Source organism: Tiliqua scincoides, chromosome 2 (assembly GCF_035046505.1).
Source record: "Tiliqua scincoides isolate rTilSci1 chromosome 2, rTilSci1.hap2, whole genome shotgun sequence".
NCBI classification, from domain to species: domain Eukaryota; kingdom Metazoa; phylum Chordata; class Lepidosauria; order Squamata; family Scincidae; genus Tiliqua; species Tiliqua scincoides.
This window is the reverse complement of record NC_089822.1, coordinates 128,111,214-128,130,018: the sequence shown is the minus strand read 5'-3', so window position 1 is coordinate 128,130,018 and position 18,805 is coordinate 128,111,214. Positions and strand designations below refer to the sequence as shown.

General features: G+C 43.2%; 1 protein-coding gene across 3 annotated transcripts; it reads right to left on the bottom strand.

The window, feature by feature from the left end:
* Window positions 1-851: 851 nt before the first annotated feature.
* On the bottom strand, window positions 852-15,961 carry SMUG1 (single-strand-selective monofunctional uracil-DNA glycosylase 1). Of its 3 annotated transcripts, XM_066616001.1 has the most exons (4): window positions 15,902-15,961; window positions 5,972-6,234; window positions 3,945-4,064; window positions 852-3,833 (listed from the first exon to the last, which is right to left on the bottom strand). In XM_066616001.1, exons 2-4 carry the CDS (start codon window positions 6,221-6,223, stop codon window positions 3,537-3,539), a joined length of 669 nt encoding a protein of 222 aa, XP_066472098.1. In that variant the 5' UTR covers window positions 6,224-6,234; window positions 15,902-15,961; the 3' UTR covers window positions 852-3,536. The 3 variants fall into 3 exon arrangements, with proteins under 3 accessions (XP_066472098.1, XP_066472097.1, XP_066472099.1); XM_066616000.1 differs by having other exon boundaries at window positions 852-4,064; XM_066616002.1 differs by lacking the exons at window positions 5,972-6,234; window positions 15,902-15,961 and adding an exon at window positions 5,107-5,257 and having other exon boundaries at window positions 852-4,064.
* Between the last annotated feature and the right edge of the window lie 2,844 nt (window positions 15,962-18,805).

Below are 18,805 nucleotides of genomic sequence, written 5' to 3'. Positions count from 1 at the left end.
ATTCTGAACCCAAAACATTTCTTGGGCTGCAGAAGCAGCTGCTTTCTAAAGGCCAATGCTATGACTTCTCCTCCTTGCTTGACCCTAATGCCCTTAACGCCCAGCAGCGTTCTGTGCCTGCATATGAACCCCACCCCACCCCCCACAAAGACAGAAACTGTCAGAAGTCTTTCAAATCATGGAGCCAAGGAGGCTTCTCCCTAGTAAGCATGGTCATGGACCCCTTTGAGGATCAAGGCTTTCTCACTCTGTGCTGCAGCACCCAACCTCACCCAAATCCATCAGCAGGAGATGATCTTCAGGATGTACCCTGCAGGTAGATTTGGTCCTCTCTGTGGAGTTGCAACTACAGTATATGAAGAGTCCCTTGTGAAAAACAGTAGATAAGTGACAACAAAGTAGAAAAAGCTTCCAATGGCACCAATGGTGGCCTTTTCCCCTTATCTAATAGTAGCCAAGGCTTCAGTTCAGATCTGGACCTTCCGGTAAAATAAACAGCTAAGGGCCCCTGCCCCCACCAAGTTCCCTATCAGGATCAGCTACCCTTCTTCACTCAGCTGCTTCTTCAGAAACACCAGTCAACTCCATCCCTGCGAAATATGAGCCAAATGCAATGTAGTGTTTGCTCTGCAGGAAATCTGCAGCTCCTTTCAGTACCACAAGGATCAAACATTCTGCTCCTCCAGGATTAGGACACCGGTTTTGCCCACAGCACAGATAATAAACTAACCCAAGGTGAAATCACTGATTCCCAACTAACCCTTTCATTGCTCCTGTGGATGGGGTTCTTCCAGCCCCAGCATGCAGTGATCAAGTTCCAAGAATGACATCACTTCCCACTTTTCTGTCAAAAGTTTATTGTACATAAAAGTAATTCAAAGGTGCATCTAAAAATCAGCTACATTTAATGCATGCATGTATCACCAATAGTGTATCACAAACGCACACATTTGAGGATACTGAAGAGATAAATACAGTTCCTCTTGAGTGTGTGATAGCTTACAATTTAATACCCCAAATATCACTCTGTGTTAGAATGAAAAATCCATCTTGATATTTTCTTTTTCCAACATAGCGGGCATATGGAATGCAGAATACAATAGTTTCTAGTACCATAACACGAGAGTCAAAGAGGCTTAAAAAAAAATAAACAAGTCCCATTAGTATAATAAAAGATCCAGTATTGATTTCAAGTGAGAGAACTATGAGTTGACTGTGGGTCCTTATTCCTCAGAAGGAAAGCTACAAGGTGGTTTCAACCAGAAGTGCATAATATCTGCTAGATTTGGATACAAACTGGAATAAAGAGGCCATTCAATGAAAGCTGAGGTAGGAGGGAGCCAACAAGTGTCAACGTAAATGAACAACCAATGAACATTCTACTCAAATAGCCTCCCTTGGAACAGAAACAACTTTTGAACACATGTACTGGACTTAATTTGGGTTTGACCCAAACACAGGGAGTGTTTGGGTCACTGTTTGGGCCAGTGTTTAGGAGTGTTTGGGTCACAGGTCACTAACACAGGGAGTTCATTCACAGAGCACATAACTGTTGGATGCTGCATTGTATAGTTTACTCCAGTTGGTGGTGGGTCTCCAAAGCCTCAGGCAAGAGTCTTTCCCAGCCTTGCTACCTGAAGGTCAAATTAAATAGGACATCAATTGACTTTTTTTTAAACCTGCATCTGCTCCAATCACTGACAGAATGAGGATGGAAGGGAGAAGGCCCCATTTTTAGAGCACAAGGTGTACATGGGTGACAATAGGGGAATCCTTCCCCAACTTTCTCCTCACCTCCCTGTAGTCTCTTCCATATGCTTTTCACCACTAAGTTAAGCTTATTTCTGATACCTGAGAAAGGTAAGCAGCTGAGCAACCATAGAAGGAGATAAGCCCATGGGTAGGGAGACGGTTTTGCAACCACAATCTACTTTCCCATTTTCCTTGAAACATTGGAGGAAGATTCAACATGATTGGAGGCAGAACTGGGTTTAGACAAACACCTCTGTCACCATCCATTTGGATCCAGAGACTCTTTCAACAGGAGATGCCAGGAACAGAATCTTGAACCTTTATTACAGGCAAAGCTGAACTTTGTGTGAATGTGTGTGGCACATTTGTTCTCCAAGCAACCAGATGACCCGTGATCATCCAACAGGGAGGAAGAGTAGCACCCTCCCATCTTCTCTGTCTTTAGAAACAGAGGGTTTCTGAGGAAGGAGAGTAGCCCATCTTTGTTGTTTCCACAACCCTTTATCGAAAGATCTACTGACCGGGAAGAGGTAGGTGGGAGAGAAAGGGGTGTGAACCACACACACTCAAAGGGCAGGACAGGAGGACCAGGAACAGCAAGCTCAAGAAAGCTCACCCTTCTAGTAAGAACTTGGCTAGCATGCACAAACCCCAAGGGCCAGCCCACGCTTTATCACAATAGCATGTCAGCGGCCTCATCATGACTTCTGGCTTGCACATGTTACTGGGGGAAGCATGGAAACTAGCCATGGGGAACAAGCCACCACTCCAACCAAGTGTAAATGTCCCCATTGCCATTCGGTCAAGTGAACTCACAAGCAGTTGTAGTTGAGTGGCAGAGTGTGAACAGTCAGACCGCATCTTATGCGAGGGTTCGGTTCTGTAGTCAGTGCATAAGGGGAAAATCGCATATAGAAGAAATGACCTTAAATCCAAAACATATTGTGTGTATAAAACCTAAAATCTCACTGTGAAAGACATGTGGGAACTGAGATGACTGAAGGAGCAGCAACTTCATTCTTCTGGCTCACGCTCACTACAGGGCATGTACTTAATAAGTGAAAGGGCCTACACTATTTAAACTGCTGTTGTCTCCTTTTTGTTTGTTTGCTGTGCACATATATTTGAATTCATACAAGTAAAGTGCATGTAAAAAGCAGGCTGGCTGTACTTAGAACGTAGATGTTTCTGGGTTCAGTTCCCCACATCACCACTTAAACGGAATTCAGGCAATAGGGCTTGGAAGATCCCTGACTGACCACTTGGAAAGCCACTACCAGGCATAAGAGACCATACCGAGTCAACAATCCGACTGAGCACAAGACAGTTTCACATGTTTGTGAAGCCCACAAAGAACAAGCGCTAATCAGGCTGAAAAGTCTTAGTCAAGGTTTCCAACTTTGTTGTGAAACTGACCCTGGAGATGCTACAGACATCCAACTGGGCAGCAGGTTCTACTGGGAGTTTGAATGAGGCCTAGCAGCAGAATGCAAAATAAATGGGGACAGGCTTGAGGCTCCAATCTCAGAAAAGGCCCAGCTTTGGATTCCAGGAAATTCTGAAGTGGATAACAAGGAAAGCTTAAGAGTGCAAAGAAGAGTAGTGTAAATGGAAGCAAATGGACGTAGTGTCAAAATGAGCTTTGAAGGTTCTTCACCTAAAACCAATGAAAATATTTAAAAGGTATTGAAAGACAGAGGCATATCTATACAGCATGATGCCCAACAGCAGGGGAGATCTGGCAAGGATTTGTTTCTGTTTTGCATCTTGGTTCCATCAGTGAATCAGTCTGTAAGGAGAGTCATCACGCCAAGTTCCTCCAGTTTTGCTCTGATGATGGCATCCCAGCCCTTGTTAGCCTGGGGATTGCGAGGTGATGGATGCATTACCCCCTCTACTTGCACTGGGATCCCAGCAGCTAACAAGGCCTTGCGGGCACGCTGTTCAGCAAAGCGTCCTACGCCAATGACCGTGGCAACACCCAGCAGTTTGACAGCTTCACAGAGGGCATCATCACAGATCTGCAAGAGCCGTTCACGCTGGGCAACCGGCAGGTCAGCTGGAGTCAGGTTGCGGCCACTCTGGCTGATAAAAAGCAGTGGGCAGTGGTTGTGGACAAAGCAGTGGCGGAAGAACACTTCGGGTCTAGCACACATGGTACGGAAAAAGCCCCAAAAGCGGGCACCACTCACCTCCGTCTGAGGGCACTCCAGGCCACGGATAGGTCTCTTGGGGTGCTCATTTGCTGGTCGGGACACCTGTCCACATACCTGGAGCCAATCCCGGACAAGCTGCACTGCTCCAAAGGGGACCTGCAAGGGAGAAGAACTGTAACATAGAACCAGGGTCTGTGGGGAAAGACTCTCCACTCCAGCAGGGAGAATTGACAAGCCTGCACTAGTCTGGGATTTCTTGCAGTGAATCCAGCCCCAGTCTGATCAGCAAAGTGTTCTGGATCAATATGATTCGAGGAGGAGGAAAGGAGACAACGTAAAATGTATCTTAGCCCTGCAAGGGAGCTCCACATCAATCAGATCTAAAAAGGAAAAGATCAGAAAGGGAATACAGATCCTCTGAATGTAGTATGGACCTTCCTTGCCTAACCCCTCAGTATCACCTAAGAGGAGAATTATGGCAACTCATGTGAGTAACGACGCAACAATAGATGCTGCTGATGCATCGTAAAAAGTGTGCTGCTGCCATGCACTTTGGTGCCACTGGCGCAAAACATCAGAGGTCCTACATGTATATTTGGAGATATAGTTTAGCCTCATTAGTGAATGGTTCAAGCAGCCTCCTCATGAGGAAGCCATGGTGTAGGCTTCCTCACGAGGAAGCTGCTTGAACCATTCACTAAAGAGGCTATACTATATCTCCAAAACTAGATGTGATAGGGCAAAACAGATGCCATTTTTGGAATCGGCACCCCAAATATACCCAGGAATTGGTGTAACGTTTAAGGAAGCAAAACGTGTGTTGGCCTGACTGTGGGTAGGATAAGGCAACTTCACATGTCCACTTCCTTGAACTTGTGGCTCACACTATAAAAAGGAGTACAGTTTGCAAGTCACTTTTTCAACAAAATTCTGGTCTGCTAAAACTAGATGCCTGTTTTTATTATTATGAATTCTGTTTGCATATCTTTGGACAGAATCTGCTGAAAACCTAATTGATTCTATTAAAATCCATAATTTTTCAAATGTGTTTCAAACTGAAAATGTTGTTCAAAAAAGGTTTTGCTTACAACATACCTTTTATGGTATGTTAATTGTGCTAGCATGTTCTCTAGCACATTAATTGTGCTAGCAGGTATCAAAAAAAGAATAGCAAATGGAAAAACACACTGTTTCCTACCTCTGTTTTAGAAGGCATGGAGATCGGCATTTTCGCTTGGTGGCCATTTTGTTTCTGAGCATTTTGACCTGTGAACTTCTGAACACATCTGGGCTGATTCCGATCTGGGGCACTCCCACATTTTTTGGAAAGACTGGTCTGTCCACTTTTCCTCAGAAATGCTTTATGAACTTTATCTAGTCACATATCAAAATGTGCGTCAGCCTGTGATGTCTTAAAAGTTAGAACTATTCCTGGGCACTCCAAATGGTATTAGTTTTGCCCTTTTGCCCTATCACGTCTAGTGTTGGAGATACAGCATAGCCTTGTTAGTGAACGGTTCAAGCAGCTTCCTCATGAGGAAGCCATGGCATAGACTGCCTCATGAGGAAGCTGCTTCAACCATTCCCTAAGAGGCTATGCTGAATCTCGGAAACTAGATGTGACAGGGCAAAACTGATGACTTTTTTTTTTTTATAATCACCACCCCAAATTCACATAAAACCACCGTAAATTTTGGAAAAAGTTTTTCTGACCCTCAATTTTGCAGGCCTGTGTATCTGAGAAACTGTGCTGGTCTATGGCTGCTGCTGCTGCTGCCTATTTCACACATTAATTTTCTTCACAATGAGAATGGACCAGGGTTACAACTGGCGAGTGGGGCCGCAGATATTTCAAATAAATAGAAATTTATCTTTTCTGTGTAGCAAACGATTGAGGATACTCAGGTTCCATTATAAAGACTCCAAGTTGATTCCCATAGAGCAGGCATGGACCCTTTAAATCCTAGCCTTAAAGTATGCTTTTGAAGCTAAGCCCTGTCTTAGATTAAGCCCCGAACTTGTCAGGTTTGCCTTACTCTTTCCCCCTTGCAGTATTGGCTTACCCCAGTCTGCGCCATGCCAAAAGGCCCTGGGTTCATACCAAGAAAGAGCACCTTCTTGTGAGACCGACAGTATTTATGCACATAGTCTTGGTGAGGTTCCCAGGCATAATCCAGAGGATTATAAACATGCTGGACAGGTTCAAAGAAAGTGAGGTCCTTAAGGCGGAGGATCTGCTCTCGTTCTATGTGGAGAAACTGCTCAGCCAAGCCATCCCCCTCCAGGAAGTTCACAAGACCCTCTGAAGAGTTCATTGGAGCTCTGCCTGGCAAATAAGAAAGTTCATATCAATTCCTGTGACAAGGTATACATTGTGAGCATGAGAAATGGCCTGCATGACAGACAGACAGACAGACAGACAGACAGACAGAGTTATTACAAATTGGAGAAGACATCTCTGCAGACAAAATTGCGCCTAGGAGGATCAAGCAAGCCTACATTCTCAGAGGAGGAAACCTTCTCAGAGGAGAAGCTTGTCTCCAACAAGCTTCTGGTCCTTACCATTATCCATCTTTCTGACACTATGGACTGGCTTATATGTGCACCTTTACCATTTGATGTCTTAAGGCTGAAATACAAATATGTGAATCCTTTAAAGTTGGTTCTGGTGATAACTAAAATATGGTTTGGGGTGCTTGATTCAAGATGGCTGTTTCATACATAAGCTGACAGCGCAGGCACTGACTATTGCATGGGCATGGATGAACTCATTTCAATTTCTCGTCACTTACCCCTCTTCTCTCCCCACCATCACAACCTAATTTACCAGTAGCCCCTTTTACTTTCTCCTGCTCCAGTCTTAGCACCGTCTGCTATGCTTCACTTGACACCTGGAACCCTCTCAAGATACTTCTTTCTTAAGTCCAGTTTGCTTCTTTAACAAAGACTTTCAAAATTATCCTAGGACTTTAACTGCTACCTGATTTTCACTCATCCTATTTCTTGTCTCCCCAGGTCTCTCCCAGCTCTTAGTCTTGATAAGTCAGTGGAATGTCACTGTTGGGTGGCATAAAACCGAATACTAGTAACTGGGGGATAAAGCCAGACTAGGTTGACTTAAAACTAGAGACCTGCCCTGAGAGGGAGCAACTGGGAAACTATGAAGCAGAGGATGAAGGGAAGGGTGCTGAACCCTTTCTCCATGCTTCATTGTATCACTGTAAATTAATCCCTCCACCTCACCTTCCTTCTCCACAAGGTTCCAGACATGAAGATGTGAGAGCAAACACATCTTTACTATCATCTGGGGGGGGATCCATCTGGGGGCTGCCCTCGGAAACAGAAACAGTGGGTGGGGAAAGTTAGGTCTGTCATCTTTTTGCTTCCTATTTCCCCTTAAGGCAGCTCTTTCAGGTAAAAAGGGGCCCATTATGTGCTTTTACATGTAGGTTACTCCTTTGTCACAGGATTAAAAGTTGCTATTCAAGGTCACTACAAAGCTAGTTTTTACTAGCCCTCCAAAAGCCAAAACCCTAAGATTCCAGACTCTTGAAGGACTACTACTGTGAACCTTCTCCATCCTCCCAGTACCCAAATGCGATCACCCTTAAGTTACTGCATGGGTGTTTAAGAGTTAATACTGAAGTGCCACATGCTTCCTAATGGCAGATACAGGAACTGCTGAGAGTTGGCTGGCTGACTGGCTGTACTAGTCAGAGTCTGGTTGTACAAACAAGTACATACCTCCAACATTACAGAAAATAAAGTCCCACTCATAATACCATCTCACACCAAGGATGTATGAGATGTGCCTGAGCCGCTACCACCCATTATTTGCTGTACTGCAGTGTTTATCAAACTGTGGGTCGGGACCCACTAGGTGGGTCATGAGCCAATTTCAGGTGGGTCCCTATTCATTTCAATATTTTATTTTTAATATATTAGACTTGATGCTACCATGGTACATGACTGCATTTGGGGAAATGTTACAGATGTGTACTTTTAACAAGCTACTATGTATATTCTTATAACAATGATAGTCAATGGGACTTACTCCTGGGTAAGTGCGGGTAGGATTGCAGCTAGGATTGTTAAAAATTTTCCTGCTTGATGATGTCACTTCCAGTTATAATATCACTTCCGGTGGGTCCTGACAGATTCTCATTCTAAAAAGTGGGTCCCGGTGCTAAATGTGTGAGAACCACTGCTGTACTGTATTTATTTATTCTGCCAAATAATGAGCTCCTCTAGCAGTTTAAAAGTTAAGAAGGTGCTGGTTCTTTTTCATTCAAGTTATCCAAGGAAGACATCACTGTCCTCCAATACGTTATCAAAAGTGCAAAATATGCCTCAGTGCTGCAGTGTATGAGATGGCAGGCTATGCACTGTGTGGGGGCTTGATAACCATGTGCATACCTTTACATGCTGGAGACAAGACACAGCCACCCACCCATACAGGTAATTAACTTCGCAAGATCTAGAAATCTATATTAACAAAATGTGTTAACAAGGTATCACCAAAAAACGAAAACAGGAACAGTGATTTACCAGATATAGGTACCAGAAGAAAGGACTTGCCCATGGTAGATAGAGACAATCAGAGCATGTGTGTGCATGTGTTAAGAAAATCAACTCTGCTCTTCTTCTTCTTACCTGGTTAAAGCTAGAGAAGCCAGAGGACAACCCTAGAAACACAGTACAAACCTTAACTTCAGCAACAAAACACCAGCATATGACATGGCTGTATATGATCTTTTTGGGACCAGAAGCCATTAGTTATTTGACTTTCTCTGCAAACCACTTTGTGAACTTTCAGTTGAAAAATGGTATATAAATACTGTTAATAATAATAATAATAATAATAATAATAATAATAATAATAATAATAATAATAATAATAATAATAATAATAATAATAAATCATCCATGGGAACCACAACCCACTTCAAAGCAATAGATGAGCCAGAAATGTGTCAAATATATTTCTGGAAATCAGCTATTTTGGAGCTAGCATCATCAGTTTGAGGAAAAGGAAAATATTGAAGATGGCCTTTCTTCATAACATGCAGTGCTATTTAATTAACTCCCACTGATTAATACAAGGAAAAAACATATCTCCTATTCATTCAAATTGGGTAATATGGAACTGAGAATGCCTTCAGAGGTGAACTCCCTCACACCTTAGGGAAATGGTCTCCCTTTGCTCAGGAACTCAAAAGCAACTTTTTCTGAAAGCTCTGCTGTAATATAAATCAATTTCAATTTGACCAACCAACTGAAAGCCAGACTGCTGATCAATTAAATATAAACTAGGCAAAGAGCTGCCAACCTCTTTCAGGCAGGATTTCTGTGGTTTAGCAGCCACATGACAGACAGAAATGCAACAGGTGGTGCTTCCCCTATTGCTACCTCCCATGGCAGGAAAGGCATCACCTGTTTGATTTCTTCCTGCCACACAGATGCTGAAAGATCTTCCAGGAAAAAAGGAGCAATCTGAAACTGGCTGACAGTCAATGGCCCCAAACAACAGCCCTTCCCCATCCAGAGCCAACACTATAGGGCAAACTATATGGCAAAACTCCGTCCCCCTTCCATCTTCCAAGCCAGCTAATCTGAAATCAGAACTGGGGCCTCCCCTTCCCACAAACAGGTAAAAAGCCCTATATGTCATGCCTCAACCCATTGCAGCCCATTCCATAACAGCCCTATTTCTTACACCACTGAGCGGATGAGCAATTTCTATCACAGCTCTGCTTACAAGTGAACCAGGCGAGGCCTCCAAATATATTCCTCCACGGGGAATGTTCCTTTTATTGCCTTTTTTATTACCATAATTAGTAAAGCATTCACTCAAGATACAAAACATTACTGTAAATAACCTATAAATGCTCTGTGCTGTGATTAAAGAAAGACAACCACCTCCACACGTGTGCTCACTTGCAATCTAGGAAAAAATAAAACTCGAGAGCCACCCTTCAGCTGAAAGGAAACTGGCTCACAAAACCTTCCTTGGCAGGTGAACGTCACCTGGACTGTGCATAGCCAGGATTCTTTGTGCCCCTTCTGGGCACAAAGCTGAGCAGCTCAGGATGGGGCTATGAGTTGATTAGGCACACAACTCATCTTCATCCCTTCAATGCTCCCAGTGATTCAGCTCAACACTCTGAGCCTCGATGGATAATGGGGGTATTATCTGCAAAGTTATTTGCACCAACTTATCTCTACATTTTTTTCCACATGTTAACTATAGCTGCAATCCTATATAGTATTATCTTCCTGGGAATAAGCCCCATTAAACCCAGTGGGACTTGCTTCTGAGTAGACATGCATAGGATAAAGCAGTGTAGGAGCACAGTGACGTGGCTTTAAGGATCTGCAATAATGCACTGAAGTCCTGCTCAGCTCCCCTCTAGTTTCCAGGGCAAGTGGCTGGTTACTGAGAATCCACAATGCACCAAGAGATAATCTGGCACTGTGAAGCAGACACCAACACTCCACTCCACACCTGTCATATGGATTGCATGGGTCAGTTGCACCATCAGCACACATTACACGTGTCCGGTAATGAAGACACAGCCTATGCATAATGCATTGTTATGGTTTTCACCACAACCATGAGGGCAAGAAACTTGATCTCCCAATAAAATTGAAACTCAGATTCTCAGAATTTTTTGGTTGAAGCCATACTCTCCAGTAATCACAATTGTGCAGGTCTCTATATTCCAGAGTGAGGGAAATTGTACAGAAAGGAAACAAGTCCACAATTGGCTGGCAAAATTGAGAGAAAATGAACAGTGCCAAAACAGTTCACTACTTGTTCCTCAGAAGGATAGCATGTGAAAATTAGGACCTCCCTCCCTTCAGTCTATTTCAGATCCTCAGAAGGAACTTCATCTCATAAAAGGCCGTAGCTGCTGGGATATTTAATTGCCTCGCCAACTGCACAGGGTTGATGCTCTGGACGTTAACAGCCTGAGAACTGCATGCTCCCAGAACACAAATTAGCAACATCCCATTCGTGGGCAATGGAATCCCAGCATGCTGGAGCATTTAACAAGTGGCTTGGGAGGAGGGGGAGGGGACAGGAGGGCATTTCCCTACAAAGGGTCATTCAAGGGGTTGCATTTCCTCAGCAGGTGAGCAGGACTGTCCCGATCTCGAGTTCCTACAGTACAACTTCATCTGTCCTACCATGCCCATCACAGAGGCACATTCACACTCTCCAGCTGGAAGATGGGCATTCCTCTGAAATACGGAGATGAGGCAGAAAGCAGTTCTGACATTTTTTTAACAGAGATTTGAAAGTTATCATGATCACAATGTATTCTCCAAAAGCTACTGTTTAACATTCATGGTTCCTAATTTGGTATAGCATTGAATTTAGAGTTGCTGTCCTTTTTATGGACAGATACAGGTGATGTTTCACCTGTTGAATTTCTGCACATCACATCATTGTTAAAAGCACAGGACCACTATTCATTTAAAAAAAAAACTGAATTTGTATCTTGCACTGGAGCTGCACCCATTCAGCTATGTCACTTTGGCTGATAGAACTCTGATGGTGTTGCTTAGGCAAAAATTTTAACAAGTGTGCTACCAATCACTGAGATTTTTAATTCAGCTTCACGTTTGAGAACAGGGTTAGAGACCTAGATTTTTGTGGCACCATGAATGAATACATTTTTGGTGTTTCTAAGACTTCTTTCACATGTACCACAAAGTACACTGAAGTCCTTCTCTGCATGTGTGTGCATGTCTGAAATTCAATTTTCAGAGAACTTGTGCTATTTTCAGATTGACAGATGACCATGCAGGACAGGGAATTATGTTTCAGCTTGCCCACCACTGGCCTCCAGTCTCCAGTGAAACTGACATGATGGGTAAAAGCATTGTCAATTTCATCAGCAGACCTGTATAAGTAGCACAGCTGGTGCACATAGGAGAATTTTACTTAAGAGAATAGGACCCAATGAAATTTACAAGTCATTCCCACCATCAGTTATACCAAAGGGGGAGAGATTGAAGGTCATGATCACTGATGAAACTGACATGTTTTCCCAACTGTATCTATTTCATCAGTTCTACTGAACTTGACAAGGTTTTCCCTTACCTTGTCTGTTCCACAGGAGAAAAAAGGGAAGGAACTGTGAAGACAACAGTGATCAGGCAAGCAGCGGATAAAGCAGTCAAGGGAGTTCCACACTGTCATCAACTGGATCATTACAGGATTTACCCCACCATTCCACAAGTCTTCAGGGAGGCTTACAAATCAAATCCATTTAAAAACATACTAAATAATACAGCAAATAAAAACTACAAAAGATAAAGAAGGAAGCAAGCAGCAAATGCTTTAGCAAACATCCTAAATACATCTAAAATAACTGTTGGCACAGTGCAGGCTTCATCTGGTATGTAAAAGACAGCAATGAAGGTGCCTAAGGTGGAGATGCCAAAGGAGACAGTCCAGGGGCTGCCACAGAAAAGGCCCTCTCTCCGGAAGGCACACAGATGAGGGTTCCTGGCAAAAACAGATACCTCCACAACAAAACGGGGGGGGGGGGAATGCCTGTATAGCTCCATTTGGTAAGGTCGGGAGAGAAGCTTACATGTCTTTTCCAATTATACTCCATGAGTTTCCAGGTATTGAACTGAGGTTGCAGACAACTGTTATGCAGCTGTGTCAAACATTCTAAAGCTTCAAAGACAGACAGCATATTCTCTTCTTCATTTTGCTTTCAAAACTAGATGCAATCCTGACTTACTAAAGATGCGCTTGATGCATTATCATATTCCAGGTCTGGCACTTTCTGTTTGGCACCAAACTGGTTGTGGAGGAAGGGGTTCTATGGGTGGGAGAAAGGCCATATGATACAGAATTTTGCACAGGCCACCTGCTGAATGGTCTCTGCACTGACCTGCAATCATCTTACAGCACAAGCCTATACATGTCTACTCAGATGTAAGTCCCACTGTGTTCAGTGAGGCTTACTCCCAGGAAATTGCATGTCGGATTTTAGCCTTCGCCTTCCAGAACAACTTCCAAGAAGTACCACCTGCATAGTTTCAGTTATGGTCAGCCTGTGCTTTGCATAGATGAGATACATTACATCCATCCTCCCCAAAACAAAAGTCATGCTGATATGCTCCCAGAGATAAGCAACAGGGATGGCCCCAAAGTTTTCTGTCTCCTCCTTGCATCCAAGTCTTAATGCGTGATTTCTTTAAGCAGTTCAGAGACGAACCAGCTGTGGTCTCATATTCACTTGGTATATTTTGGCAGGGTGTGGGGGAAGCAGATGAAACAGTGATAGGCTTTCAACGAACTGTTTGTGGGCAGGGTGAGAAAAGGCATCTGTTCCCTGGCACAGGCTGCCACTGCTTGCCTTCAACAGGGTTCTGCATTTATTTATTTAATCCATCCATCCATCCATCCTTGGGTTGCTTCTTCAAGAATGTAACATGCTCTTTTCTATCTTTCTTCTCAGCTTAAACTACTACCATTAAATAAATTCCATTAAGAGTAGTCCAGTTTCTAGTCATACAAACAGCCACAGTATGGCACAGTACTGGCCACAGAGAGAAACCTCAACATTCAGTTTAATTTTAAAAAAGCAAGTTTCTTGCCCTCACAGTTGCAAAAATTAACATCATCACTATCAAGGATGTTTGTCACTTTTCAAAAAAAAAAATGTTCACAATCATTTCCTGAACAAAATTAATGAGACAGAAAAAAGGTTTCTTGTCTTAAAAGGAACCAATAACATTTGGCAAGATCTCATAAGCCAGAAGAGTTGCTCATCAAGATTTTCAATGGGCAGAATTCAGTGCCCTGTATAGCTCCTTACTCACAAACAGAGTATAGTATATGCAAAACAGTAAAACACAACGGTAATCATAAACATTTTTTCTTAATTTGCATAATTTATTCAAGTCACAGAACTCATTTTTTCTTGTTACAGAATTTATTTTGAAATGCAGAGTACACACAACCCTGCTCAGAGACAGTCCAGTTTATGGTGGGACACATGAGCTTGCAGAGGTAACAGGTTGGTGGGGGGGGGGGGAAGGACCTCTGGGTGCAAAGGAAGGCCAAAGTCTTTCTTTTACTGATAATAGTTGCTCAGAATGCCTTTCTGTCTGGCTTCTGGGCTTCCCAGATTCAGCTGTTGGGCCACTGTAAAAATGCTAGACTCTAAAATCCTGGGGCAATTTCCAGGAAGCAGCATGAGTCTGTCAAGAACACAGGTCATTTCAATTTTTTATAAAAGTAATTAGCACAGTAGATCACGGGAATGCCACAGACATACTGTACCTACATTTCAGCAAAGCATCTGACAAAGTCAATCCTAACCACACTTTCCTGAGAGTAAGCCCCATTGAACAAAATAGGATTTACTTCTGAGTAGACCTGGTTAGGATTGTGCCCAAAGTCTTTCATTATATTCTTGTGGATAAAATAGTGTAATGTAAACTAGATGTTACCACCATTATTATTATTATTATTAACAGTATCTATACAATGCTTTTCAACAAAAGTTCACAAAGCAGTTTACAGAGAAAAATCAAATAATTAATGGCTTCCTGTCCCAAAAGGGCTCACAATCTTAAAAGATGCAAAACACTGACAGACACTAGAAAAGACACTGCTGGGGTGAGGAGGGCCAGATACTCTCCCCCTGTTAAATAAAAGAGGAGAACTCACTTGAAAAAGTGCCTCTTACCCAATTACCCACCATTAGGAGGCGCCAATCCCAATGAGTGCTAATAAGTGGCTCCCCATCAACTTGGAGGAAGGTATCAACCCAAGGGATTGGTCTTGAGTCTACTGCTATTCAACATGTTTATAAATGACCTGGTTGAGGGAGATCACATCTGCCAGATGACACAACACTGGAAGAGGTCAACAGACATGATGAGGGGCCTAGAAACCAAGGCTTAGAAAGAACAGCTAACAGAGATTGGTATGTTTAGCCTGTAAAAAAAAAAGGGGGGGGGGCTTCCAGGTCTAGGCTTACTCCTAGGTATATCTACTCAAAAGTAAGTCCCATTAGTCAATGGGGATTACTGTAAGGTAAGTGTGAATAGGATTGCAACCTGAGTGGAGATATGATGTTAAGTTTCTGAAGGGAGTGGTAGGCCTAAAACCAATGGGTGGAAGCTACAGGGCAGATGATTTAGGCTAGACCTGAGGAAGAATTTCTTAACTGTAAGAACAGCCTGGCACTGTGCTCTCCCTTATTAAAGGCTTTCAAGCAGAGGTTAGATGGTCACTTGTCAGGAACACTCTACCTGTTGCCTGCTCTGAGAAGGCAGCTGGACTAGAGGACCTCCAAGGCCCTTTCTAACACTAACATTCATTGATTCAGTAACTAGACTGGCCTTGGGCCTGATCCCGCTGGGCATTTCTTACATTCTTAAAATTTTGCAACAACATAGATGAAGCAAAGCTGCTCCGAGTATGGAAACTCTATGTACACAAAGTTGCATGGAAGGAGCATAGGATATAAATGTAATCAAATAATGTTATCGGCATTGCTTTTCTTTTTCTGTCTGATAGGCTGCACTTACTAAATTCCTTCTTCTACTGCAGGATGGTTTGAAGGCTAAAGCAAATTCACAATGTGTCAGCCAAGAGCTGCTAGTCAACATTGGTAATAAAGAAACCACCACATGCAGAAGCACTACAGTATATCTCAGAACAGTAGCAAACGTTGCAGACAATCTCCCTGCCAGCTTCCCAGAGCATCTGACTGGACACCACTAAGGACAAGAAGAATGGACTAGAGACAGGTGTGACCCAGCAAGGTGCATACTGTATATTCTTGCACTAAGGGTGCTTCCCGTCCTGCCCAAAGGAAAGACAGTTTTGCAAGCCATGAACAAACACGCAGAGCAAAGACTCTCCCTTCTTTTACCCCCTTCCATTCCTCATCAGCAGCCCTAAAACCACTATCTCCCTTTTCTCTCCACCACACTCACTCTGCTTTACATACCTTTACAGCTGAAATCCCAGGCTCAGGCCACCTTCCTCGTGTTTCCTCTACAGTGGCTGCTGGGAGTTGTAGTCTTTCCTCGCCTCCCGCTTTGAGATACTCTGCACAGTGGACCAAGCTGCTCCTCCTCAACACTACAACTCCCAGTGTCCACGGAGATATACATGCATTTGCAAGATCTTTGGGGGATGTAGTTCCTTTGGTAGACAAGACGCAGGAGGGACGTCATGAGTTACAACAGGAGAGCCAGAGCTGTGCTGTCAACTTGTAACTAAATAAAGAGGACTGTTCACGGAAGTATGTGCAGGGGGTCTGTTTTCCTCAATGGCATCCCATAAGCTTTTGACGTAAGAGGAAATGTTACTAGGGTCCCAGTCCTATCCAGCTTTCCAGCACTGATGCAGCCACAATGCAGACTCCCTGACAGTCTCCCCCACTTCAGGATGCAGTGCACATCCCATTGGTACACCTGCATCAGCGCTGTAAAGTTGGATAGAATTGGGCCCAAAGTTATTCTTTACCATCAACGTCTTTTTTTTCCCCTCTCTCCCACTCCTCAGCCGGTATTTTGTTTTTTCACCCAGCATGGAGAAACTATTTTAGATCTAAATCCAGACACACATTTAACAGTTTGAAGAGGGAATGCAAGTGCTTGTAGGATTGGACTGGAAAGTTGTGTTTTAGGTTGTAGTTCAACATGCACTTCACTAACTACAAGTCAGTCTCATTTAGCACAAGGGGATTTAATTCCAAGCAAGATCAGGTCAGACTGCATGTTTAGACAGAAGAGAGGCCCTCCCAAGGAGGTCAATTAAGATTCATGGAATGTCATAGCCAGCTGATCCCAGGCATGGCTACTCCAAAAAAATCTTACTGAATCCACTAAGATTATGCCCAACTAAATGTGTGCATGGAATTAGAATTGTGAACTTATTTATTTGGAACATAACTCTCTTACCATGCTTGGAAGTCCCATTGAAATCAGTGGGAGTAACTTCTGAGCTAGTTCTGGGCTAACAATGCAAACAACTGCCTTTTTCAGTGTCCTCCCTTTGTACATTCTTTGATTATTGACTAATCAGATGGGGCCTTGGAAAAAAGCTGCTGCTGGAATGTCACTTTCACAAGGGTAATTTCACAACCCTAAGTAGGTCTACTCAGTAGTAAGTTCTATTGTGTTCAATGGGACTTACTCCCAGGAAAGTGAGGTTAGGATTGCAGCCTAAACTAGCTATACTATTCCTAGACACCATCCTGTGCTCTGCTTGGATTTTGGATCCAACTACGTGGTGTTGGTGTGTTGTTTAACAGTTGTAAATATTACTATTTGCAAATGTTGTGTTGATTTACATCTGTTCACTTACAGCATGTACACTGACACATCATGCCAACAATATGTTCTAGCAATGGAGAATTATCCCTTCCCAAAACAATGCCACTCAAACTCGGAACTGTCTCACAATTAGTCTACAGCAGTAATTCCCAATATATGACAGGAAGCCCAAGGCCCATGTTTTGTAAAGAAAGGCTACTTTTGGAGGTGGTGCTATTTTGAACCAAGAAGTGGGTTTAGCCCTTACACTCCAATTTGCCCCTACATGCACATTGCCTCTTCTCTTGCAAGGTTCGAGAGATATGTTTGTATAAGCAAATGTATGCCTATGAAGAAAAAAACAGGTTAGGGGTATGATTTGAGCAGAAAAGTAGCCTGAGGGTTAAACTCTCCTGTTCTGGCTTCTCTTCTGTTCACAGTTGTCCCCTGCCCAAAGCTGTCTTTCGTTTAAAAAATAATAGCCATATGCTTTTCATGAGACATACGCAGACCTGATGAGATTGCCTGTTGTATATCTGTATGAGACAATGCTCTGGACTTAATAATTCTACCACATCTCTGCATCAAATGCAATTTGGTCGTCCTGTTATTCCCAAGGTAAACATGCTACAGAATCTCCCATTCTGAGAGGAGGCTGTCCCTATCGAAGAATGCCAATACACTGTATTTGTTAGTGTCAGCCTAGGCGTGGAGAGACCTATGGGCCTGTTGCTGTAATAATGAAGGGGAACATGTATGCTCTCTGGACCTGCTAGGAAGGAAATGTGGGACAGGTATATACGGTAATATCTAAATTGTGTTACTGCTCTTCAAATTAAGAGCCATACCCAGAACAGTGACCCAGCTAGGTAGTAGGCAGCACTGAATACGCACACAGAGACACACACACAACAGTTCATGTAAAGTGAAGCTGAAGGAGAAATTTACTTTCTCCGCTGCAAGATCTGTTGCTTGCACTACTAAATCAGCCCTTGCAACTGTTGGGGGTTTGTCTTCTGCAAACAGACCATAGAAACAAACTGTGAATTCTTTGGGACAGGGCTCCAACATGAACCCCTTTAGATAGGATGAGATATAAGTCAAATGAAATACAGGTGTGCACCACTTATCCTCATTGTTATGTGATGTGGTGTAAACAGACACTATAAACTGTAAACTGGTGTAAACAGTTTGCTGGTGTGAACTGACACTATGCTACGGGCTATGGGAGATGTGATTACCTCATTAAGAGCATCTTTATTGTGCTTTGACTACTGTCATATATGCAGTCCGTTGGTAAGTGAACGGTTGTTAAGTGGCGCGTGCCTGTATTGGGAACGGAGTCTGCAGAGTATCAAAAGATCAGAAAATCCTTAGCTGTTTTTAAGGGGGAGATTTTTAACCCACCAAAACTTCCACATGTGAAGAATCATTTTTAAATAATGGGGTTGCCCCTTTAAGTCAGTATGACATCCAGTCCTTGTTCTCCAAACATCCTCATAATGGAGAGAATTCAGAGAATGAAAGCACAGTGATGAGTGGCACATGCTGCCTTCTCTCCCTTACATTCCAGAATCACAGTCCTCCCACCT

Excerpts from the sequence above, each read along its gene's own strand:
- SMUG1 (XM_066616000.1), bottom strand. The coding sequence starts at position 6,223 with ATGAACTCTTCAGAGGGTCTTGTGAACTTCCTGGAGGGGGATGGCTTG. Across the intron at positions 4,065-5,971 it reads TTGGCATGGCGCAGACTGGG|GTCCCCTTTGGAGCAGTGCA; the intron begins GTAAGCCAATAC and ends TCTCCCTTGCAG.